The 27243-nt window shown below is 35.6% G+C and overlaps 1 protein-coding gene across 3 annotated transcripts in view; it reads left to right on the top strand.

Moving 5' to 3' along the window:
- VPS50 (VPS50 subunit of EARP/GARPII complex) overlaps window positions 1–27243 on the top strand; it is a 127877-nt gene that overhangs the window by 45431 nt on the left and 55203 nt on the right. For all 3 annotated transcript variants that reach the window (XM_024249845.3, XM_054559478.2, XM_063726081.1), the window contains 4 exons: window positions 21425–21557; window positions 24269–24360; window positions 26472–26566; window positions 26879–26977. In XM_024249845.3, the coding sequence (XP_024105613.2) occupies window positions 21425–21557; window positions 24269–24360; window positions 26472–26566; window positions 26879–26977 (419 nt within the window). The remainder of the gene's footprint in view (window positions 1–21424; window positions 21558–24268; window positions 24361–26471; window positions 26567–26878; window positions 26978–27243) is intronic.

Here is a 27243-nt window from a genome sequence, read left to right as displayed (position 1 = left end):
ACCATCATTGCTGGTTTTCTGTACAGATTTTCAACCAGTTTTTTCATGTGTACGAATGCTGCCTTTGTCAGCATCTGTAACTGTTTTTTTTCTTTTTCTTTTTAAAGAAACATAGGTCTTTAGGTAATATAACCTAACAGGTGAGAAGTGGACTGACTTGGGTTCTGTTTTAGAAGTAAGTCCTGCTGAGGAGTTGATGTAGACTGTGAGGAAAAGAGAATGATGAATAATTGGGAGAATGGTAGTGCCATTTGCTTTTATACGGAAGACTGGGAAGGAACAGGACTTTGGTGAAAAATCATGAGCTCTGTTTGGTATCTATTAAACATTCAAGTGGACTTGTTGAGGACGCAGTTGCATAGAAGAACCTAGAGTGATCAGGGCTGAGTTTGTAAATTTAGGAGTCATCAACATCTACTTGTATTTAAAGCCCTAATACCATGTAAGAAGATTGAGGTGAAAGGGTATAAATAAAGAAGACATGAGGGCCCTGGATCTTGTGACATTCAGGGGTTAGATAGAGGAGTGAGACTAGTAGAGTCTTAGAGCAACTAGCTGGGTAGGAGCAAAACTAGGAGATGGTGGTGTTACAACAGCATGAAGAAGGAAGCATTTCAAGAAGAATGGAACCTGTGTCAGATGCTGCTGAGAGTCTGAATATGGTGATATTACAGGATTGACCACTTGATTTAACCGTGTGGAGGTATTGTTTACCATGATTTCTTTCTTTAGCCTAAGAATGCACTATGTCTCTCACTGGAGACATCCTTGAGTTTTCTCTAATGTCAAGTCAGGAAATTATAACACTTCTAGTAAGTAGATATCTATTCTGTTTTGTAATTGTGTCCAGGAATTAGTGTAAAAATAAGTAATCTTCATCCTTCAATGAATTTCTTTGTCAAACCTGCTGGTTATATGTCTGTTGGGTACTACAGAAATTTTCTTACCTGAGCTACAATAAGTATCCTGGAAGGGTGTGATTATATATGATGTATCAGAGATTAAGTTAATAACGACAGTGGATGTATGTTAATACGGCTAAAAATATCTTTTTAAACTGATTGTAGAAACCATGAGGACTATTTTACAGATTTTATGATTATTACTAACTTTAAGTGTGATGTAGTTGCATAATTTTGTCTTTAAATGTTCAGTTTTAGGTATAGCTATCATTTGGTAAATATTAATAATTTTGAAATGTTTTATTTATTGTTATTTTTCGTATTCATATATGTTCTTACTTTGATAGTATGTATTATAAAATTACCCAATCACCTTTTTTATTCTAATAAGTTTTATTAATTTTTTTATTGTAATGTTGCTATCACTAATAGATGGTAAAGCAATTTATTATGTTAGCAATTTTTTCTTGTTAAAGCAGAAAAGAACTCTTAAAAATTAAACCAAACATTTTAAACAAATTAGAGTTTTGTCTTTTCATCTTTTTAAATTTGGTTAAATCTGTTGTGTGTGTTTGTGTGTATATATTTTGCTTTCTTTTATTGACCATTTTTATATGCTTTTAAAAAAGTCAAAGACATAAATTGTGCTCATGCTTCTTGAGAAATCCCCTCTGTGCATTTATATAACAAAAAGCTGAAAGGTATACTTGGCTTACAAATTTTTATGAACAAAAATTTATGCTCAAGGTGTTTATCATTATGTTTCTTCTGAGTTTCTTTCACTTTTTTAAGAAGCTGACTGTAGGCCGGGCATGGTGGCTCATGCCTTTAATCCCGGCACTTCGGGAGGCCGAGGCCAGGGGTTCAAGACCAGCCTGGACAACATGGCAAAACCCTGCATCTACTAAAAATACAAAAAAAAAAAATTAGCTGGGTGTAGTGGCGCATGCCTGTAATCCCTGCTACTGGGAAGGCTGAAGCAGGAGAATTGCTTGAACCAGGGAGGTGGAGGTTGCAGTGGGCTGAGATCACGCCACTGCACTCCAGCCTGGGCGACAGACTCTGTCTCAAAAAAAAAAAAAAAAAAAAAGCTGAGTGTAAAATAATCTTTTGAAGTAGTTGTGTATATATTTAAATTATAAGATAATAAATAGCTTATCCTTAATTTCATCTTTAGTAAATACTTGTTAAAATTATCCCGAAGAAACTTCTGGTACTTTATTATAAAATTATCCATATATGTGTGATAGTAGGTGATATATATATATGTACATATATATACACATATATATACACACATATATACACACATATATACACACATATATGTACATATGTATGTACATATATATACACACACACATATATGTATATCTATAATTAAATTAAGGAAACCAATCATTTATTAATATTTCGAAGTGTAGTCATAGAAAACATAACAGCAGGCACATATATTATTATTCATCTAACACAGTTGTACATTTTTGGTATGTATTCAAGCTGTGCTTAAAACATTAGTTGAAGTAGCTTTGGTTCGAATTGGTGAGAATAATAGCAAATATTAGCGATGGCTTCATGGAGGAATTTCTTTTTAAGAGAGGAGTTAACATAATAAGGTGAAGATTGTGATGCATATCAAGGTAACCCATTTTCTTTGGCTATTCTCAATAAAAAAATTAAAGAAGTTTAGAAATCATCCCAGGCCTCCTAGAAATTACCCCCAAGGCTCCTGGTCAGTGCTGCTACAGGCAGATATGAGTGCAGAAACCTTTTTGTAACCTGTTAATTTATTTTATAATATTGAGTCATATTTGATGGTTAAATCAGGTAAGATTTGGAAGAAATTGTTTCTAGTTCTGCTTATTTATTACTTAGTTTGATGAAAAGTTGTTAACTTTTAGTAACTGAGTTCTGTAAAATATAGTGGTTAGCTAAGGAGAGGAAAGATAGAGGAGCTGAATAAAGAAGCTGATGAAAGGAAATCTAAGTACATTTTCCTGGTGAGAAAAAATAACAAGGCTCTGGCATAACTCAGGCAAGAGAGATAATTCATGAAGGAACCTTGTATTAGAATGTAAGCTGCTTATTTTTCAATGTGTGGCAGTGGGGGATCATTTTAGCCTCTGATTAAAAATAACTGATAATAATTATCGAAGATATACTTGTGTGAGAGCAAATGTGGCAGTGGGGCATCAGGTGAGCAAGAAGCAGGAGAGTCCTTAAAACATGTGCAGGGTGTTGACTGACATGAAATGAGAAGAAAGAGTCTAGGCATTTTGGCAGTTTATATCCTCTGTACAGTAGCAATGTTTTGAAGGATGTGTTTAATCATACATAGAGCTTAAAAATAACATTGAAAATTAAGATGAATGGTACAGAGTAAGAGGGAGATTGAGTTCCTGTGAACAGGGAATAATTGTGCTTCCTTTAAATGGAAAGAGAGTGGAAATGAAAAGAGATAATCATCTGCTTGCTTTATGCACAGTATCATATTAAACCATTCTTAGATATCAGCCTAAATGAGCTACAGTGAAATTGAACTAATTAAAAAAAAAGAAAAAAAAAACCTCTTGGAAATCTGAGATGAAATTAGCGTTCCATTTTTATTTACTCTGATATACAGAACCTCAAGTTCTTAAGGCCAGCAGTATCCTTTCCCAATCAATTTTCTGCCATTTGTTTCTATTCACCATTGCTCTGAGTTTAAAAGTTTAGTTGGTTTTGAGCTTTTTGAAATCATTTTGCAGTTGAATGTACTTTTTTTTCTTTACTAAACATGTTTTTAGAGTGGTTTAATTAGATGCATAGTTTTTATTGGTTGTCTTTCAGTCTGTTTTCTCTGCTTTTCTTGATGTATTGGTTTACTGCTTTTACACTAGCTGTTTAGGTTCTTTTTTTTAAAAAGTGGATACATTATTTTGAAACCCAAATAAATTGCTAAAACTTAGCAGCAAGATTTCCAAATGAAAATTCATCATACTTCATTTCTGGAAAGGGAAAGTATAAAGGGCTCATAGTAGTACTCTTATTTACTTAAAAAATTAAGCCTTGTTTGTGATTGCATTTACATTTTGATGTACCCTACATATTTACACCAATTTGCGGAGAGATTTATAGACAACATTTGGAAGCTTTTAATGTAGCACCTTTGTAGAGAAACCCTTTGTGGTTTATTTGAAAGTTTATGAAGTATTCATAAGGATTTTTTTTTTCCTTTTCAAAAATAACATTACTTTGGCAGGCTGATGGGTTTTCCTGGGGAGCTTATTTCAAGATGCTAATTAGGATGTTATTGATTAATTTTAGGATAATAGAGTTGGCTAGGCTGCCTGAAGTTTTCTCAACTATTTTTAAAATTGTTCATTTCCAAATGATCTTAATGAGCTTTGAGTTCTGTTTTTATGATGAATTTCATAATGTGGTAAAAATATATGCTATGTAAAAATATACTCTCTCTCTATATGTATACATATATACATACACACTCATATATTATTTGGGGGAAAATGTTTCTGTTAGAAAAACTTTTGAAATTATTTCATTATGTGTTTTCATAGTGTCTGGCACATTGGAGGTGTTTCCTTAGTAATTGGATTGCCATATTTGTCTCCAATTGGTGTGGTGTTGACACAATTGGAGTCTGTTTAGGTTAAGTGAGAGGGAAAGAAAACCAACACTGAGCACCTTCTCTGAGCCATGTACTTTTACAGGTGCTTTATATTAGTACATCATAGACAAACTATAATATTGATCTAATGTTTCGTTCTTATAGGCTTTTAAAGTTTCATTCTTAAAAATAATATTTTTTGATACGAATTATAATCATGTCAATTTTTTGGGAGTCAACCAATATCTTTAGTAAGGTCCCTGTAGAAGATAACAGTTTATTTTGTTATTAGTATAAAACCCCAAAGACAGATTCTTCTTTTGAGTGAAAACATGTTTCTGTTCCTAAATCCTCAGGATTTTTGTGAAGAATTAATATTTTCTGTCATCGGATACTGTGAGAGTGTATTGACTCTCTTTACTATGGATGATAAGCTGCAGGAAGTTAATGCTAAAGTTAATGTTCATGTTTAGTACCCATTTTGTTTTGGGTTCTCTATAGAATTAACTGCTGCCTCCTTATCCCTTTTCTGTTTTCCGACTTCTTAAACTGGTATGTTATTTGTATGTCTTTATGTTACTCACAGTCTTTATAGGGCTAGACATAATATAAGTTATATAAATGGTGGCTCAAATTAAGCAATCATTAATGTACATTCTCTTAAAAATATGCATATTTTAAATTATACAACTAAAACATTAATTGTAGGAAAAGACACAAGCAAAGAGAAGAAAGTAAAAATTGCATATGTCTGCATGCAGAGCTGGTTCTTTTAATGTGTATATAAGCTGATAGCTTTTAAAAGTAGCCGCACAAACTGTTTTATAACTTTTTTCCCACTTTCTACATTATAAACAATTTTTCCGGCCAGGCGCGGTGGCTCATGCCTGTAATCCCAGCACTTTGGGAGGCCGAGGCGGGCGGATCACGAGGTCAGGAGATCGAGACCATCCTGGCTAACATGGTGAAACCCTGTCTCTACTAAAAATACAAAAAATTAGCTGGGCGTGGTGGCGGGCACCTGTAGTCCCAGCTACTGGGGAGGCTTAGGCAGGAGAATGGCATGAACCCGGGAGGCGGAGCTTGCCGTGAGCCGAGATTGCATCACTGCACTCCAGCCTGGGGGACAGAGCAAGACTCCGTCTCAAAAAAAAAAAAAAAAAAAAAAAATTTTCCATTTCAGTAAATATGCTACTTGCATAATTTTTAATGACCAAACGGTATTTCACTGTAAGAGATGCTGTGGATTAATTAACTGCTTTCCTGTTCTTGGATATTTCCAGCTTTTGTCATTATGAACAGCACTGTAGTAAATATTCTTAAAGCTAAATCTTTGTGTACATCTTTATTTCTTTAGGATAAATCATGAGAAATGAAATTGCATTGTCTGTCAAAGCTTTACATTTTAAAGGCTTTTGGTTTGTCTTTCCTAAATTGCCCTATAAAAAATGGTATTTCAATTTACACTCCTGATCAGCAGAGTCTGCATTTATCCCTTTCCCTGAGCACATGAATGCTGATTATCTTTTATTTAATACCATAATTATCAGATGCCAGAGGTAGCATATCAAAAATAATTTGTGTTGCATATCACTCAGGCATGTTTCGGATGGTAAGGAGGTTAAACGACATTTCATTGATTGTTGAGGTTAATTTGCTTGATGTGGTTGGATAGGTGAGTAGACCTTTCTTGCTGAATGCTACAAATTTGAATATTTGGTTGAAGAGAGAAACCTTTTCACTTCAAAGAATATATCATTTACTTGGTTTGCTCAGGTCAGTTTCAGAATGAACTAAGAATTCAGCTGTCAGATTTATTCTTATCACATATATGGAGTGCCTAGCTAATTTTGTAGTACACAGTTTTATGTAATGATTTCTAAATTAAGTAGGTTTTGATAATTTTTAAAATTAAAACTTAATGACCAAAACGTAGGTAAGGAAAGTTTATTTGTTTCTTCCTTTTTTTCCTGCCATTTTCTCTCTGGATCATCAAAAATTGTGAAGAGTCTGAAATTTTATTCTACTTGCAAATTAGTAAGCTAGCCTGTTACTATTTCCTGGATGCTGGTAGAAGACACAGACTTCATATTCTTAGCACTATAACTTGTTAAGTGTAAATCAGTTCCCTTGTCATTACTGAGCTTTTCTTTTTTCTTTGTTTTTTTTTTTTTTTTGTTTTTTTTTTTGAGGCAGAGTTTCCCTCTGTTGCCTGGGCTGGAGTGCAATGGCGTGATCTTGGCTCATTGCAACCTCTGCCTCCTGGGTTCAACAGGTTCAAGTGATCCTCCTGCCTCAGCCTCCCAAGTAGTTGGGATTACAGGCTCCCACCACCACACCCGGCTAATTTTTGTATTTTGAGTAGAGACGGGGTTTCACCATGTTGGTCAGGCTGGTCTCGAAATCCTGACTTCAGGTGATCCACCCGCCTTGGCCTCCCAAAGTGCTGGGATTATAGGTGTGAGCCACCGCGCCTGGCCTACTGAGCTTTTCTTACTCAATCGTCAGTTTTCTTAATCAGTCATCAGTTCAGATCAGCAAGGACAAATAAGACTTTAAAGTGATAATCTAGTTAAGGTCACATTAATTATGATCAGAGGTAGAGTAAGAAAAGGTCAAATGGCATAAAGTATCCAAGGGGTCAAAATATCTCTTTAAGGTTTGCAAGGGAGGAAAAAGTTGGGTCTTAGATTTCAACAGGCACAACAGGAACAGTGTGTGTCCAGTAATGGAAAGGAAATATCATGAGCAATGCGATGAGAGTAGGGAAAGCACAGGGCAGGTGAAAGGAACAGTAGATTGTCTGGCTTGGTTTAACCAGATTTTTCAGTATGGTGGTTTGGTTGTTTCTAATGCACCCAGGGAATAATGAGTGCCTATGGAGCACATGCTTTGGGTAACCATTTATCTGAATAACTAGTGTTACTGTCTTGGCTGGAAGTGGAGGGGTGTTCCAGGTCTGGCAAGGCCTCTATATTGTTCATGTCTAAGAACTCTTAACATTATCAATGTAATTTAGACTGCTGGGTGATTTTTTTAGGGAGGGGGATTGGATTGGAGATAAAAAAGAGCCAACCTATCTTTATATGGTGGCACACAGCTTCCAGCAGAAAGAAAAAATAATTTACTAGTAGGAAACCATTTTTGCGCCACCTTGCCCAACAGGAAACCATATTTGAAACCTCCCAAACACCTGATTATTTGATAGTGTTTTTATATTTAAATACTGCCTTTTTTTGTGGGATCTCAGGCAGCGTGAGGGTTAATAGCATCTTATCACTTGAAACTTTGAAAGATAATTATATATTCTGATTATACATGCTTTGCTTGTTTTCTAATATTGAGCTGTCTATTTGATTAAGGCCATTTAACAGCAATTAGAATAACCTGCCAACTAAAGAACTTTTTATTTCACAATTTAACGGGTGCTAGTTACTTAATTCCAAGTTGGGATTATTTATATCATACATATTACATGTCTTATGTGTATATACATATTTAGCTTTAATGATAAAATGCCTGGTAGATGAGAATGAGTGTTTTTCTCCCCGATTATATTTGTTTTTAAATCATGAATGAATCCAGTGAGTTGCAAGGAAAGTTTTGCTAAAAGCATATGCATATTTTTGTCTATGGAGACTCATAGCTTTTAAAGCTTCAGAGGGACTCTAGGAGATTTGCTTTAACCCTTGGGGTTTAGATACATGAATTGCTATGCAGGAGTCATGATCAAGTAAGTTGCGAAGTTGGGCTCCAAGCCCAAACATGTTTCATCTAGTTCAGTGCTCTTTCCACTATGCAGTACTACCTCTCTGGTTTCCAGTGGTTGGAAACTTCTTAAGATAATCATATTTCATACAGCTAGGCCCTCACAGAAGTAATTAGATATTGGAGTAATTAAATATTAGGTACTGGCTCAGACACTTCCTCAGGTCCAGAGTTACCCCCAAAGATGTTTTCAACTCCCTGGGCCTGGTGCTGTTTTGACCAGCAGCATATTTTCAGAAGCCACTCAGATAAGCAGGATTCTCCCCAGCAGCTTCTGATGATGTGAGCTCATAGTACCAACAGCATTCATCTAAAGATACTGATAACCAACGCTTTGTTGTTTTTTGAAATCCATCTATCACTGTGTGTGTGTTTTGGGGGGTGGAGGCACTGGGAATTTTGGATCTCTGTGAGGATGCCAAAACATCTGTTCCCTTTATGTTTGTTAGGATGTGATAAGAGTGCTAAATCAAAACGTGGAAAAAGAACAAAATAATTCATTACAACCATCCCTAAGATTTTTCATTTTGATGCTCTAATATAAAAAGCATTACTTTGAAATTTTTGTAGGGATTTAGTAATAGAGATTTCTTATGAGTATTAAAGTAAATTATAGAGTAAAAAGCAAAAGACTAACTAGCAGCTTTTCCTCCCATATTTACTACTTTACTTTGCATTTAAATAACTTTCAGAAGATGACATTCTTTTATTGTGTCCTTCAAACTTATAAAGGCTGCTTATATTAATTTCTGGATATACACTGTTCTTTGAAAATGGCCTCAACTTATATTTTATAATGAAGACAGAGATGTTGCTGGTTTTGATAAGCTAGTTTCATCATTTTTATTTTAACCAGGCAGGTTTGTTGAGATGGTTAATAGAAGAAATGGAAGGTGCCAAGTGTTACTCTGAACTGACAGTGATAAGAGATGGGAAATCAGATTTGTGGATTTTGTGAAAGTGTTAATCAAAATTGGATTAAGGAGTGAATTGTGGTGTTTGAATGTGAAGCATAGTGGAAATGCTGTGAGCTTCTTGCATGGAACATCCAGTTTGTTCATCTTCTCCAAATCCTTCCTCCTAGGATATTTGTTTACCTTTTATGATCGCCAAATTTATTAGACATGTATGTTGTCTCTGTTATAGAGTTTATGGATTTTTTTAAAAATTAGGATGCTTAAAATTTCCTTTTTTTTCTGTGTATTTCTTGGGATATTTCCCAAAGATTATATGCCTATTTTATCTTTTCCCCTCACTTTACAATCTTTGCTAAATAAATTGAAGCTACTAGCTTTCAGTTGAAGAGTATCTGTGGAAAATAGTTTTGGAACACAGAGAAAGATTTGGTAATTAAATTTCGATTTCTTATCTATTCTTAAAAAAAATTTCAAGGTATGTTACTTAGCTCTTGGGGGGGTGTCTTACTATGTGAATATTTTGTAAATTGATTCAATCAATACTTTCATTGCTGTTTTCCATATGTGATGTGAACATAGAACTGGGATTATAATATGGTGCTCCTCTGCTATGATATTCCTAGTATTATGCCAAATGAGTCTTCCCTTAACCTGAACTGAGTTTCAGTGTTAGGTATTTAGTAATAAATGAATGACTTCAACCAGTGATGAAATAGGAAGATACAGGTATCTCTAACACATTTATGAAAGGTGAAACTGAGAACCAGAGTGGTTTATTATCTAAGGCATGTGACTGGTAAATTGTGGAACTAGTGTCAGCTGGAATCCAGGGATTCCAATTCTTAATTTAGGTCTCTTTCCATTATGCCCTGCAGATGTGAAGAATTGATGTTTGGGTGGAACACTCAGGTTCGTCTTCTTAGCCTGCCTTTTATTTTTTGATTACCTGTGTAATTATTTGCTTATTCTCTGGCTTCATTGAGTCTCTTTGGTTATGATTCATTCATGTCTTTGTAATAAAATTCTCTATTTGAAATTTGGAGGTGATTTTTATAAAGTAGAAAATACTAGTTGCAAATGATTTTAGTTAAATGATGTTAAAAGGATGAGAAGCATTTGTCACTGTGAGAATTGACACCAGTTGGTTGCATGGCATAATGGAAAGGGGCTCAATTTTAAAATGAAGTAACTTTTAACTTATTGCCAGTATAACCTTCAGAGATTAACATAGCTGGGCTTAAATTTATTGAAAACATTGTTGTTGTTGTTTTTTTTTTAAATCTACCCCACCTTACCTTTTTTCCTTAAACTATTTATTGTATATGTATTTAATAAAATGGTCTTTACATTTGTTCCTGTTTTAGAATATGAACTTAGGCAAGAATCATCTTGTTTGCTGGTGCTGCGTATGTCATAGTCTTATGTTTGTACACGTGAATATATTTGAAGATAATAAATTTGGGTTCTTTTGGGAGACGTTTACGTATGTGCAGTGGTTTAGCTAGATCTCTGGATTATTTACACTTGAATCAGTTCAGTGAGAAGAAAGGCTTGCTATAGCTTCACTAAGTAACTTTAACTTTTTATGAAAAAAAGATTCACATAAACATCTGTGTGTGTATATCTCATCCAAACCCATTAAATTTCAGCAAATCCTCAAGAGGTAACGTAATGAAGGACCTCTTTTTTTTTTTTTTTCAAATAAATAGGCATATAATGAGCTGGACAGTGGTTGGGTGGAGAATAGAAGATAGTAGGTCTAAGTTTTAATTTTCTGGTTTGTTAAACTGTGACAAGTATAATAGAAATTAATTATAACACAATTATTTGTACAGTCATAATTTTTCTTTGGGAAAATAATATGACTAACACTGCCTTTCTCTTATCTACCAGAAAGAATGTTGAACTATACTTAGATTAAATTTGTTTGCATAATATGTACATTTATGCAAAGTTGGGCTAATAAAAGTTAGAACTACTGACTTGTAGAGGAGTACCTTTATTCGGGTGTATGATTGCTGAGTTGCAGCCCAGAACTTTTTGGGATTTTTGCTTTGCCTTGTTCTTGGAAAAGGTTTTTAGTCTTTTCCTGACCCTGTGCATTAGTATTGGCTTTCGTCATATGTGTATGGTATAAGAGGTATGTCAGGTATAATTATGTGCTAAAAATAAACTAAGTGTATAGTCTGTTCTCACACTGCTAATAAAGGCACATCCAAGACTGGGTCATTTATAAATGAAAGAGGTTTAATTGACTCACAGTTCCACATGACTGGGGAGGCCTTACAGTCATGGCGGGAGGCAAATGAGGAGTAAAGTCTCATCTTACCTGGTGCTGGCAAGAGGGCTTGTGCAGAGGAACTCTCACTTATAAAGCCATCAGATCTCATGAGACTTAGTCACTCTCACAAGAACAGTATGGGGAAAACCTCCCCGCCCTTGACACATAGGGATTATTACAATTCAAGGTGAGATTTGGGTGGGGACAGACACAACCAAACCATATCACCAAGGGAAAACATTAAGACTGGCTCATTGTAAGGGTAGCGATTATAAAAGTAAATGTGAGAAATTACCCAAAATTGTTTTTCACAGCTGCAAAGTACTCTTTTGTATGTATGAATAATGTTCTACCAATCTCCTGTGTTTGGACATTTAAATATATTTCAGTGTTTTCCAATTACAAATAATCCTTTAATAAATAACATGGTGCATATGTATTTTCACATTGTTTGAGGTATACCTTCAGTATAAATTCCTAGAAGTAGAATTGCTAGGTTGAAGAAAAAATACACACGTAGGTTTTGCTAGATCGTGACAAATTCCTCTCCTTGGGATTGTACTATTTTGCATCAGCAATGTATGAGAGTGCCTGTTGCATCACAGCCTTGCCAACAGAGCATATATGATGTCAAAGATAAAGCCAGATACTAGTTAAAGTGTTGAGGACAGGTTTTAATCAGAAGATATTATTGTAATAGGGAAAAGAGTCCAGTGTGAACTGATTCAACTTTGATTTATACAATGGTGACTGGGCATTTTATAAAGGGAAAATGAGGGAAGGGGTTGAGCAGGGGCTTAGTGGAGTCAGAAAAGTGAACATTCACAAGTGAGAAGGGAGTTGGTCCACATGAAACCCATTTGTGTTTGCTAACTGATGTTTATGGAGGTTAGGCTCCTACCCTCTCACAGAGACTAGGGGACAGGGGCCCTATCTTCAGATGTTGGAACAAACAGTACATTTTTTTTCAAGTACATTGGCAGCCTTGAGTTTTTTCACGCCAGCACTTTAAGGCGGGTCTGAAGTCCTCCTAGGGGTGTGGCTTGAGCCATTAGAAACTCTATTGGGTGTTTTGTCCAAGTTTTTTTAGGCCATGGTTAAGAAGATAGCTCAGAGGAGCCTGACTAGAGTTTGGTTAAGGAGAGAATCTTTGTCAGTGGTCAACTTTAAGATTGAGATTGGTGAGAATCTTTGAGATTGGTGTGAATTTGCATCTTATTGTAGTTTTAACTTATATTTGTCCTATTACAAGTAAAACTGAACATGCTTTTCTGTGTTGAAGGGCCATTTTTGTATCTCTGTTTATGAAGTGTGTTCCTGTGCATTTTTTCTCATTTTTTTTAATTTTTTTATTTGATTCTTCTCTTTTCTTCTTCATTAGTCTTGCTAGCAGTCTGTCAATTTTGTTGATCTTTTCTTTTTTTTTTTGAGAGTATTCTGAGTTTTTATTTTTTTATATGCTTTCTTTTATTAATTAATTAATTAATTATTATTCTACTTTAGGTTTTAGGGTACATGTGCGAAATGTGCAGGTTAGTTACATATGTATACATGTGCCGTGCTGGTGTGCTGCACCCACTAACTCGTCATCTAGCATTAGGTATATCTCCCAATGCTATCCCTCCCCCTTCTCCCCACCCCACAACAGTCCCCAGAGTGTGATGTTCCCCTTCCTGTGTCCATGTGTTCTCATTGTTCAATTCCCACCTATGAGTGAGAATATGCGGTGTTTGGTTTCTTGTTCTTGCGATAGTTTACTGAGAATGATGATTTCCAATTTCATCCATGTCCCTACAAAGGACATGAACTCATCATTTTTTATGGCTGCATAGTATTCCATGGTGTATATGTGCCACATTTTGTTAATCCAGTCTATCATTGTTGGACATTTGGGTTGGTTCCAAGTCTTTGCTATTGTGAATAATGCCGCAATAAACATACGTGTGCATGTGTCTTTATAGCAGCATGATTTATAGTCCTTTGGGTATATACCCAGTAATGAGATGGCTGGGTCAAATGGAATTTCTAGTTCTAGATCCCTGAGGAATCGCCACACTGTCTTCCACAAGGGTTGAACTAGTTTACAGTCCCACCAACAGTGTAAAAGTGTTCCTATTTCTCCACATCCTCTCCAGCACCTGTTGTTTCCTGACTTTTTAATGATTGCCATTCTAACTGGTGTGAGATGGTATCTCATTGTGGTTTTGATTTGCATTTCTCTGATGGCCAGTGATGGTGAGCATGTTTTCATGTGTTTTTTGGCTGCATAAATGTCTTCTTTTGAGAAGTGTCTGTTCATGTCCTTTGCCCACTTTTTGATGGGGTCGTTTGTTTTTTTCCTTGTAAATTTGTTTGAGTTCATTGTAGATTCTGGATATTAGCCCTTTGTCAGATGAGTAGGTTGTGAAAATTTTCTCCCATTTTGTAGGTTGCCTGTTCACTCTGATGGTAGTTTCCTTTGCTGTGCAGAAGCTCTTTAGTTTAATTAGATCCCATTTGTCAATTTTGGCTTTTGTTGCCATTGCTTTTGGTGTTTTAGACATGAAGTCCTTGCCCATGCCTATGTCCTGAATGGTAATGCCTAGGTTTTCTTCTAGGGTTTTTATGGTTTTAGGTCTAACGTTTAAGTCTTTAATCCATCTTGAATTGATTTTTGTATAAGGTGTAAGGAAGGGATCCAGTTTCAGCTTTCTCCATATGGCTAGCCAGTTTTCCCAGCACCATTTATTAAATAGGGAATCCTTTCCCCATTGCTTGTTTTTCTCAGGTTTGTCAAAGATCAGATAGTTGTAGATATGCGGCATTATTTCTGAGGGCTTTGTTATGTTCCATTGATCTATGTCTCTGTTTGGTACCAGTAGCATGCTGTTTTGGTTACTGTAGCCTTGTAGTATAGTTTGAAGTCAGGTAGTGTGATGCCTCCAGCTTTGTTCTTTTGGCTTAGGATTGACTTGGCGATGTGGGCTCTTTTTTGGTTCCATATGAACTTTAAAGTAGTTTTTTCCAATTCTGTGAGGAAAGTCCTTGGTAGCTTGATGGGGATGGCATTGAATCTGTAAATTACCTTGGGCAGTATGGCCATTTTCATGATATTGATTCTTCCTACCCATGAGCATGGAATGTTCTTCGATTTGTTTGTATCCTCTTTTATTTCCTTGAGCAGTGGTTTGTACTTCTCCTTGAAGAGGTCCTTCACATCCCTTGTAAGTTGGATTCCTAGGTATTTTATTCTCTTTGAAGCAATTGTGAATGGGAGTTCACTCATGATTTGGCTCTCTGTTTGTCTGTTATTGGTGTATAAGAATGCTTGTGATTTTTGTACATTGATTTTGTATCCTGAGACTTTGCTGAAGTTGCTTATCCGCTTAAGGAGATTTTGGGCTGAGACGATGGGATTTTCTAGATATACAATCATGTCGTCTGCAAACAGGGACAATTTGACTTCCTCTTTTCCTAATTGAATACCCTTTATTTCCTTCTCCTGCATAATTGCACTGGCCAGAACTTCCAACACTATGTTGAATAGGAGTGGTGAGAGCGGGCATCCCTGTCTTGTGCCAGTTTTCAAAGGGAATGCTTCCAGTTTTTGCCCATTCAGTATGATATTGGCTGTGGGTTTGTCATAGATAGCTCTTATTATTTTGAGATATGTCCCATCAATACCTAATTTATTGAGAGTTTTTAGCATGAAGGTTGTTGAATTTTGTCAAAGGCCTTTTCTGCATCTATTGAGATAATCATGTGGTTTTTGTCTTTGGTTCTGTTTATATGCTGGATTACATTTATTGATTTGCGTGTATTGAACCAGCCTTGCATCCCAGGGATGAAGTACACTTGATCATGGTGGATAAGCTTTTTGATGTGCTGCTGGATTCGGTTTGCCAGTATTTTATTGAGGATTTTTGCATCAGTGTTCATCAAGGATATTGGTCTAAAATTCTCTTTTTTGGTTGTGTCTCTGCCCGGCTTTGGTATCAGGATGATGCTGGCCTCATAAAATGAGTTAGGGAGGATTCCCTCTTTTTCTATTGATTGGAATAGTTTCAGAAGGAATGGTACCAGTTCCTCCTTGTACCTCTGGTAGAATTCGGCTGTGAATCCATATGGTCCTGGACTCTTTTTGGTTGGTAAGCTATTGATTATTGCCACAATTTCAGCTCCTGTTATTGGTCTATTCAGAGATTCAACTTCTTCCTGGTTTAGTCTTGGGAGGGTGTATGTGTCGAGGAATTTATCCATTTCTTCTAGATTTTCTAGTTTATTTGCATAGAGGTGTTTGTAGTATTCTCTGATGGTAGTCTGTATTTCTGTGGGATCGGTGGTGATATCCCCTTTATCATTTTTTATTGCATCTATTTGATTCTTCTCTCTTTTTTTCTTTATTAATCTTGCTAGCGGTCTATCAATTTTGTTGATCCTTTCAAAAAACTAGCTCCTGGATTCATTAATTTTTTGAAGGGTTTTTTGTGTCTCTATTTCCTTCAGTTCTGCTCTGATTTTAGTTATTTCTTGCCTTCTGCTAGCTTTTGAATGTGTTTGCTCTTGCTTTTCTAGTTCTTTTAATTGTGATGTTAGGGTGTCAATATTGGATCTTTCCTGCTTTCTCTTGTGGGCATTTAGTGCTATAAATTTCCCTCTACACACTGCTTTGAATGCATCCCAGAGATTCTGGTATGTTGTGTCTTGGTTCTCGTTGGTTTCAAAGAACATCTTTATTTCTGCCTTCATTTCGTTATGTACCCAGTAGTCATTCAGGAGCAGGTTGTTCAGTTTCCATGTAGTTGAGCGGTTTTGAGTGAGATTCTTAATCCTGAGTTCTAGCTTGATTGCACTGTGATCTGAGAGATAGTTTGTTATAATTTCTGTTCTTTTACATTTACTGAGGAGAGCTTTACTTCCAAGTATGTGGTCAATTTTGGAATAGGTGTGGTGTGGTGCTGAAAAAAAAATGTATATTCTGTTGATTCTGGGTGGAGAGTTCTGTAGATGTCTATTAGGTCTGCTTGGTGCAGAGCTGAGTTCAATTCCTGGGTATCCTTGTTGACTTTCTGTCTCGTTGATCTGTCTAATGTTGACAGTGGGGTGTTAAAGTCTCCCATTATTAATGTGTGGGAGTCTAAGTCTCTTTGTAGGTCACTCAGGACTTGCTTTATGAATCTGGGTGCTCCTGTATTGGGTGCATATATATTTAGGATAGTTAGCTCTTCTTGTTGAATTGATCCCTTTACCATTATGTAACGGCCTTCTTTGTCTCTTTTGATCTTTGTTGGTTTAAAGTCTGTTTTATCAGAGACTAGGATTACAACCCCTGTGTTTTTTTGTTTTCCATTTGCTTGGTAGATCTTCCTCCATCCTTTTATTTTGAGCCTATGTGTGTCTCTGCACGTGAGATGGGTTTCGTGAATACAGCTCTGCACGTGAGATGGGTTTCCTGAATACAGCACACTGATGGGTCTTGACTCTTTATGCAATTTGCCAGTCTGTGTCTTTTAATTGGAGCATTTAGTCCGTTTACATTTAAAGCTAATATTGTTATGTGTGAATTTGATCCTGTCATTATGATGTTAGCTGGTTATTTTGCTTGTTAGTTGATGCAGTCTCTTCCTAGTCTCGATGGTCTTTACATTTTGGCATGATTTTGCAGCAGCTGGTACCGGTTGTGCCTTTCCATGTTTAGCGCTTCCTTCAGGAGCTGTTTTAGGGGAGGCCTGGTGGTGACAAAATCTCTCAGCATTTGCTTGTCTGTAAAGTATTTTATTTCTCCTTCACTTATGAAGCTTAGTTTGGCTGGATATGAAATTCTGGGTTGAAAATTCTTTTCTTTAAGAATGTCGAATATTGGCCCCCACTCTCTTCTGGCTTGTAGAGTTTCTGCCGAGAGATCCGCTGTTAGTCTGATGGGCCTCCCTTTGAGGGTAACCTGACCTTTCTCTCTGGCTGCCCTTAACATTTTTTCCTTCATTTCAACTTTGGTGAATCTGACAATTATGTGTCTTGGAGTTGCTCTTCTCGAGGAGTTTCTTTGTGGCATTCTCTGTATTTCCTGAATCTGAATGTTGGCCTGCCTTGCTAGATTGGGGAAGTTCTCCTGGATAATATCCTGCAGAGTGTTTTCCAACTTGGTTCCATTCTCCCTGTCACTTTCAGGTACACCAATGAGACGTACATTTGGCCTTTTCACATAGTCCCATATTTCTTGGAGGCTTTGCTCGTTTCTTTTTATTCTTTTTTCTCTAAACTTCCCGTCTTGCTTCATTTCATTTATTTCGTCTTCCATCACTGATACCCTTTCTTCCATTTGATCGCATCGGCTCCTGAGGCTTCTGCATTCTTCACGTAGTTCTCGAGCCTTGGTTTTCAGCTCCATCGGCTCCTTTAAGCACTTCTCTGTATTGGTTATTCTAGTTATGCATTCTTCTAAATTTTTTTCAAAGTTTTCAACTTCTTTGCCTTTGGTTTGAATATCCTCCCGTAGCTCGGAGTAATTTGATCGTCTGAAGCCTTCTTCTCTCAGCTCGTCAAAGTCATTCTCCGTCCAGCTTTGTTCCGTTGCTGGTGAGGAACTGCGTTCCTTTGGAGGAGGAGAGGCGCTCTGCTTTTTAGAGTTTCCAGTTTTTCTGCTCTGTTTTTTCCCCATCTTTGTGGTTTTATCTACTTTTGGTCTTTGATGATGGTGATGTACCAATGGGTTTTTGGTGTGGATGTTCTTTCTGTTAGTTTTCCTTTTAAGAGACAGGACCCTCAGCTGCAGGTCTGTTGGAGTACCCGGCCGGCCATGTGAGGTGTCAGTCTGCCCCTGCTGGGTGGTGCCTCCCAGTTAGGCTGCTCGGGGGTCAGGGGTCAGGGACCCACTTGAGGAGGCAGTCTGCCGGTTCTCAGATCTCCAGCTGCGTGCTGGGAGAACCACTGCTCTCTTCAAAGCTGTCAGACAGGGACGTTTAAGTCTGCAGAGGTTACTGCTGTCTTTTTTGTTTGTCTGTGCCCTGCCCCCAGAGGTGGAGCCTACAGAGGCAGGCAGGCCTCCTTGAACTGTGGTGGGCTCCACCCAGTTTGAGCTTCCTGGCTGCTTTGTTTACCTAAGCGAGCCTGGGCAATGGTGGGCGCCCCTCTCCCAGCCTTGCTGCCGCCTTGCAGTTTGATCTCAGACTGCTGTGCTAGCAATCAGCAAGACTCCGTGGGCATAGGACCCTCTGAGCCAGGTGCGGGATATAATCTCCTGGTGCCCTGTTTTTTAAGCCCGTCGGAAAAGCACAGTATTCGGGTGGGAGTGACCCGATTTTCCAGGTGCCGTCTGTCACCCCTTGCTTTGACTAGGAAAGGGAACTCCTTGACCCCTTGCACTTCTCGAGTGAGGCAATGCCTTGCCCTTCTTCGGCTCGTGCACGGTGTGCGTACCCACTGCCCTGCGCCCACTCTCTGGCACTCCCTAGTGAGATGAACCTGGTACCTCAGATGGAAATGCAGAAATCACTTGTCTTCTGAGTCGCTCACGCTGGGAGCTGTAGACCGGAGCTGTTCCTATTTGGCCATCTTGGCTCCTCCCATTTTTTCTCATTTTTTTGATAGGAGTTTTAGTCTTTTTTTCCCCAAACTTTTAAGAATTCTATATAAATGTGGAACATCAGCTCTTTATTGTGAATATATGTTGTGAATATTTTACAGAGTTGTCATTTGTCTTTTGACCTCACATATGGTGTTTTTTTGCTATACAAATTTACTTATGTTTTTATATAATAATATCAAATGTTACTTTTATTACTTGTAAATTTTGTGTTGTAATTAGAAAGTCTTTTCCTATATCAATGTTAGAGAGAAATTGATTCATGTTTTCTTCTAGTATAGTTTTATTTTTGACATTTAAATCTCTTATTCATTTGGAGTTTATTCTTACGTATTCTGGAGGAATATGTCTAATTTTATCTTTTTCCAGCTAACTATACAATTTTCCCAACACTATTTGTGAAGAAAACACTATCTTCATCTAAGTGATGTGCGATGCCATCTTTATCATATACCAGATTTTTATATGAGACCAGATCTTTTTCTGTACTTTTTTATTGCTATCTCAGTAAATTTATAAATTAACTTAGGGAGAATAGACATCTTGATGATGTTGAGACATCCTCGCCAAGAATAAGGGATTTCTTTCCATTTGTTCAAGTCTATTTTTATGTCTCTTGAGAGTGTTTCATGGTTTTCTTCTTGGTTTTCAATCATTTCTTATTAAATTCCTAAAAATTCTCTCTTGTTATTATAAATGAGGGTTTCTCATTCAGTGTCTCTTCTAAATGTTTATTTGTATACAAATGCCATTGGTTTGGGCATGTACATTTTATAACTTGCTACTTTGCTGAATTCTTTTATTGTTTGAATTAGTTTTATTATTGGTTCTCTAGGAATTTCTGGGCATATTTTTGTGTCATTAGCAGATATAAATAGTTTTATTTTTTCTTGTCCTATTCTTTTGCCTCTGTTTTCTGTAATCTAATTGCATTAGCTTGTACTTCTGAATCATTGTTAAATACCAGCCCATATGCTGTGAATCAAACAAAGAAATTATTGAATTAGCAGGTGTTCTCATAAATAGCAGTGTAAACAGTTAAACAGTAGTGGAGGTAATGGGCATCTTTTTTTTGTGACCATAGGGGTTGTGCCTTAGAGTTTTCTCATATTAAGGAAATACCTATCCATTCTTATTTCCTTATATGATTTTGTTAGGAGTGGGTTTTGAATTTTCTTAAAGCCCACTTTGAGAAATTGTTTTTTAAATCAGCATCTATTGAGATAATCATTTGATTTTTCTCCTTAGACCTATTAATAGAGCAAATTATATTAATAGATTTTGTAAGATTAAGCCATTCTAGCATTCTTGGCATAAACCCCACAGTCTGACTCCAGAGTTTAACTTTTTTATTTTAGTACTTCCTAGTTTAGTTTCAAAGATTTGATATACTGACATGGAAGTGTAGTAAATCACGTAAGCTAGTATTTTTATTACTTGCCAAATGAATGTTTTGGTGAATGAGCTTAGAGGGAGAGATCATTATGGGAAGAAAAAGCCTTTTGAAAGAGCAAGGACCACTACTAACTGTGACATCAGGAGCATCAACCACACACCATGGCAATACTTGCCATAGCTTATTTCTACTAGCTGTTTATCTTGGGGAGTTTACTTACACCAGAGTCTTCAACTTTCAATATTTCATCAGCATAAGTTGTAGTCGATTGATCACAAACTAAAGAAATGCTAGAAAATCTCAAATGATGGAGCAATTACTGCATTATGACAAATGGGAAGCCTGCAAAATAGAATAAAATAAAAGGGCAGAATGGCAAATTGGTTGTTTTTACAAAGGGAAACAAAATTCATGCACTTCCATTAAGGAGAGTAGTTGAGTTCATATATTGTTTCATAGCCTTGTTTATGTTAGAAGTTGTTTTAAAATGTTATTGTCAGATATTGAATATCTATTCCATATGATTTTAAAAATTTAGAGATTGTCAAAGATGTTTACTTAATTTACACAATGAAATGATAGAATTGTAAATCCAACCTCCTTTTTGCAAGTTGTGACTGAGGTCCAGGCTATGTAAAGCTGTATTTGCATGTTTAGGATCATGTCTTTCAAAAAATGCATTTGGGGATGTTTACACTGCTATTTATGGGACCAGTTGCTAATTCAGTAATTTCTTTATGGTTCTGTAACTACAGATTGATTCACAGCATATGGGCTGATATTCTTAATGTGTACGAAGAAGCCATGTTGAGATTGGAATTATTTAAATTTTTTTTTTCTCACCATTGAATTTTCTCTTTAGATATGTCAGTTGAAGAAATTTTCTTAGTTATTTGTAATTTTTGAATATATTTGATTAATAACATATTTTATTATAACTGTGTTAGAGTAAACATAATAATTTGAAAGTTGTCTCTTCTCATTTTCTTTAGCATGTTACACCAGACAGCTATATTCCATGCCTTGCAGACCTGTGCAAAGCACTGTGGGAAGTTATGCTCAGCTATTATAGGACTATGGAATGGCATGAAAAGCATGACAATGAGGATACTGCTTCAGCTTCTGGTAGGAAAATATTTTTATTTTATTTTAAAAATTGAACTATAAATATCCCACATTACTGGAGTAAGAAGAAAGGAAAGGGGCAGGAATGCCTTTGGGATTTCAAGGATTACCAGTGACCATAGGCTAAATATTGAGCAAAGAAAGTGATTCAGCTACTTCAAATGTTCTGTTACCTTTAGAGAGTAACTGGGCCAAAGGACTTTTTAAGTGGCACATAGTACCAGTTTCCAGAAGTGTGTGCTGATGGCTTTAGGACTGAATTTATAAATTTTTGTTGTTGTTAATATTATTAGTTGCAAACTAGATAAGACATTGGTCTGTCTAAATTTACTGTGAAATTAATGTTAGATGGTCAATATTAATCTATTTAGCCAAATTTCAAGTTACAGTAATAAAGCTAGGTTCTAAGAATTAATTATATCAATACTTTCCTTCCTGAAAAATGAAGCAAGACTAGAATTTCATTTTTAAAATGATGTTTTAAAATATTCATCTTTGAATGGAAAATATAACTTTAAATGACTATGGTACAGTCAGCTAAATAATAAAGAACACGTCTTTGAAAAATTGTTGTATTTATTAATCATTCTATTTAAATTGTTTCATTTGTATAATTATATATCTTAACTGATTATCCTTGAACAGTAGCTGAGATTGAATATTCAGAATATTTATAAAAACAGTAAATGATTTTATCAGCATTTTGTTTAATATGGATAAAATAAATTATACTGCACATCTTTTTTTTTTTTTTTGTATTATATACAATTTATTGTAGCTATTCAATCAAGTTACTTTAGTAACTTCCAGTTTCTGAGGTGCTTATTTTCTGTTGTTAGGTGAGTGGACAACACACCCAAATCTCACTGTTTGATTAAATTTTTTGGTAGTTTACAAGCCATAAGTTTAATCTTTGTCTTGACTTACAAGAAGCTTGTAAATATAGAAAACAAAATAAGAGGAAAATTCCATGAATGGGTTTTTATCCATTTCGAAGTATTGTTGGGGAGAGTAAAGGAAGGGAGAGAAAGGCAGAGAGAAGGATGGGCACACAGCCAGGATTCTAGGTCAGACTATTTCTACCCAAAACTTATACTTTTACCCTGTACTACCCCTGGGACCATGAGCTGTGCAATCTGAGAGGCCTGGCTTCAAGTTTTCACTTCATTTACCAAAGGTGAGAACTTGAAGACACTGCTTATTTTTTCCACTCTTCAGTTTGCTCCTAAAAATGGTCAGTTAAAAAGCAAAGCAAAACCAAACCAAACCCTTAGAGTAGTAACGCATCTACCCTGCAGGGTCGTTGTAAAGTTTGGACAGCATGTAAGGTACTTATATTGGTGGTGGTTAATATGATGAAATGAAATGGATCAAGAGATAATATAATAATAGTGAAATACCTGGAGACTGTTAAGACGTATTTGCTTTTCTAGTACATTAAGGAGAAACCAAAGAAAAAGTTTGGAATAGAATTAACATATATTTTAGATATCAGAATTTAGGTGACAGTTATGTATATATTCATCATGGTAAAGCTTGCTTTTTGCTTTAGGCCAATAGTTTACATTCATTGGAGTACTGAGTCAAAGTTAAAACTCTATCTGATCCTTATTACTCAACCCTCTTTGCCTAATCTGTATATTTTATGGATATTCAGGTGCTCAAGCTGTCAGCTGATAGTATCTAGGACTGTAAAAAGTTACTTGTTCACCTGAAATTAATCCTTTTATATTCAGGAATAAAATTGTAGAAATTAGTAAATTGAAAATTACTTTTATGGAACTTCATAAAACTGAAGAGGACTCTAGACTTTATCTGCTGTATCTCTTTAGGGATAATATTTGATACTGTTTGGTAACCTAATACTTTAACATTCTAAGGTAAAGCTCTAAAGCTATAGTTCAGGTGCACTGCCTTAGGCTGCTGGATCCCTAACAGCCATACCATGCGTGTAATAATAAGGCTTACGTTTTAGGAGTACTCAGAGGCAAACTAGTCATGCATCTATGTATCTGAGGGCTGGCATTTCCAAGGGCCTTTTACTGGTTATCAGTGGACACCTTCCCAACCTAAGACAAGATGATAACATACTCACTTAGGTGTTCTTCATAGGATATTCACACAAAAGTTTCATCTTTTTAATATAAATGTGTATGTGTATTTTTCACTTGTCTTTAGGGGGGAGATTGGAGGCAGATCACTGATCTTATCTATTAAACTAGACATTGTTAAATTATTTATCTGGAGTGGATAAAACTATTATTTATCATGAAAAATATAAAATATATGCATTATCACCTCACGCATGAGCTGTTAATGTAGACTGTCCTCTTAGCATGCGTATTAATTGATAATTCAGTTAATTGGCCCTGTAATGCCCTTCTCACAGCCTTTTACATGGTCTTGCAGTAGGCAGTATTGAGAACCTGGTCTCTGGGACCACACTGACTCAGGTAGAATCCCAGCTCAGTCACATATGATCTCAGTGGTCTTAGGTATATTTAGCATTTCATAGTCTACGTTTATTTATCTCACCAAATGGGTTTAAGTCTAATACCTATTGTTTGACATTGTTTTGATTGTATAAATATCAAACATATTTACTGTATCTTACATAGACTTACAATGTATGAGAGGCCAAATAGAAATTATTTGGAAAACAAACACAAATTGGATTAAATCTAAAAATATATATTGTTTTTTATTTTCAGAAGGGAGTAATATGATAGGTACTGAAGAAACTAATTTTGATCGTGGCTACATAAAAAAGAAATTAGAACATGGACTTACACGAATATGGCAGGTTTGGTTTTTTTAAAATTATTTTTTTCACAGAAGCAATAGAAATCTCATGTCAAAGCTGTTTTAGAAATTCAGTTTTAAGTTTTCTATATGTGTATTCTTTGCAGATTTAATCATATGTTTCTGTTTGGAATTAGACTATCATTTAATTTCTGTAATGTATTTGGACTATAAGTGGCAGAAAAAAAGTTTTTTAATTTGAAAATCTCCACTGGAAATATTCATATATGCCTTGAGTACATTTTTTGTTTTAGAGGCCTAGCAAATTTCCACTATCATAGAGAAATGTCTGCTTTCTCAGTGAGATGTTCTGTTTATTATTTCATTTATCTGTGTTTTCTTAATTTTTTTTCTGTTAATTTTAGAAAAGGAGTAACTAAGTAGATAGCATTCTTAGGTCAGATTATAGTTTAGAATGAACAATTTTTTTTTCTCAGTCAATGATCTTTGTACCTTGAGGGAATCTTACATGCTTATTGGCTGAATATATCTGGTTTTGGTCCATTTGGGCTCCTATAACAAAATATTCTAGACTGCATAGTTTATAAACAGAGAAGTTTATTTCTCAGAATTCTAAAGGCTGGAAGTCAGAGATCAGGGTGCCAGCATTGTTGGGAGGGAGGGCCTGCTTCCTGGTTCATAGACATTGTCTTGCTGTATCCTCAAATAGTGGAAGGGATGAAGGAGCTCTCTGGGGTCCCTTCTATAGGGGAACTAATCAATTAATGAGGGCTCTACCTTCATGATTTAATCACCTCATAAAGGCCCTACCTTCTAATATATTATCACCCTGGAGGTTAGAATTTCAGCATCGGAATTTTGGGTAGACACAAAGATTCAGACCATAGTAGTATCTTATTAAGTTTTTCTTTACAATTTAGTAGCTTAGTTGTTGTAATCAGATAATTTGTTACTTCTTAGATCACAGTGTAATTTCTTTGAAGATAACTTACTCTTTTTGGACTTCTTTGAACCTTGGAAGACTATAGACCCTTTGGCCATGTTATGGTCTTTTAAAATGTATTTTTGATTTTTCTAATGAGGCTGATCTTTATTTTGACCATCTCTTTTTTTCTTTCTTTTTATTGATTGATTGATTGATTGATTGATTGAGACAGGGTCTCACTCTGTCACCCAGGCTGGAGTATGGTGGCAGAGTCATGGCCCAGTGCAGCCTCAACCTCTTGGGCTCAGGTGATTCTTCTGCCTCAGCCTCCTGAGTAGGTGGGACCACAGATGTGCACCACCATGCCTAATTTTCTTAAATTATTATTAGTGGATATGGGGTCTTGCTATGTTGCCCAGACTGGTCTTGAACTCCTGGGCCCAAGTATATTCCTGCCTTGGCCTCCCAAAGTGCTGGGATTATAGGCGTGAGCCACCATGCCCAGCTTGACCATCTTTTATAGGATGTGTTTTGAAAAAAATTGTTTAGGAAAATATATTTTGAAAACATGAATTTCTTCATGAATCAGTTAATATTTATAATTTAGTGCTCTTCTAATTTTTGATAATTTTGTATTGGATATGCTATTTGATTTTATGCTTTAGTATTTAAAATTTATTTTTGTGGTTGTAAGAGGTTTGACATATTTTCTCATTTGACTATATTAAACTCATAACCATATTAAACATTTATTAAAATTAAATAAATATTTAATTTATCATTAATTATGGATTTAGGCTGACTTTTTTCTGAGTATTATGCATAAAAAGAAAGGAAAATCTTATAGTTATTGAATATACACCCAGGATCAGATATGATTTGTTTCTGACTTAGTCTCCCAATAGGCCTTAATTGTACTTAGGTAAAATTTTACAATCTATGATAGAATTTCTGGTAATTCAGTGTACTTTGAAATTACTGACTTAGCACTTTATGTAGCTACTTTCCACTCAGTTTGGCAACCTGATGGCATTCCTGGTGTAGGAAATGGGATTGTCTCTATTACATCCCTTAAGGATGTTGGCTACTGGCCTAAATAGATATTCGTTAACAAATTAGGAATATATTCCTGTCTCATTTTAATCTGGAACTATAGAGTAAATGCTTCTGATAACTTATTTTCTATATTTTGGGTTTGCTTGATTTTCTTCTTCTTTGCCTTACAGGATGTTCAGCTAAAAGTAAAAACCTACTTGCTTGGAACTGATTTGTCTATATTCAAATATGATGATTTCATCTTTGTTTTGGATATAATCAGCAGGTAGTGTTTAAGATCTTGTCTTATTCTCTAGTTTGAGTCATTCAACCATGATAAAGAAATCATGAACTAGTGAGTTATCATCTATAACTTCTTTATGGAAATGAAGATAATTTTTGCTGCTAAGTTTGTGAGCGTATTTAAATATTTCTGCCCTTTGGATGTTTATAAACCTTTATGGATTTGTGATCTTTAGAATTTTTTCACATGTCCAAATTTTGGTGATTTTTTTTATCTTTGAAGAAAGAGAAACCACACTTCTTTTTCTTTATAAGGATGCTGCTGAAATTTACTGAAACCTTTTTATCCAACTAGGTTGATGCAAGTTGGAGAAGAATTTTGTGGTAGCAAGTCTGAAGTTTTACAGGAATCTATTAGAAAACAAAGTGTCAATTATTTCAAGAATTACCATAGGTAAGAACTCTAATAAAATATGAATGAACTTATTTAGGTAATGAGAATACTTTTGTCTAATACTTAATCTTATGGCATTAATTGATTTTAAACAATTACTTTTGAATTTGAATGTGTTGTAGCTTTTTTAAGATGGTTAAGGATTTTTTTAACCAAAATATGATGAAATGTTCTCATTACATATTCATTGTAGATTTTAATATATTTTTGTCTTGAGGGGCTTAAAATATTGAACTGATTTTTTTATGAGTAAAACACGATTATTA

Source organism: Pongo abelii, chromosome 6, assembly GCF_028885655.2.
Source record: "Pongo abelii isolate AG06213 chromosome 6, NHGRI_mPonAbe1-v2.0_pri, whole genome shotgun sequence".
NCBI classification, from domain to species: Eukaryota; Metazoa; Chordata; class Mammalia; order Primates; family Hominidae; genus Pongo; species Pongo abelii.
The sequence above is the reverse complement of the archived record's forward strand: the minus strand, read 5'-3'. Positions and strand labels throughout refer to the sequence as shown.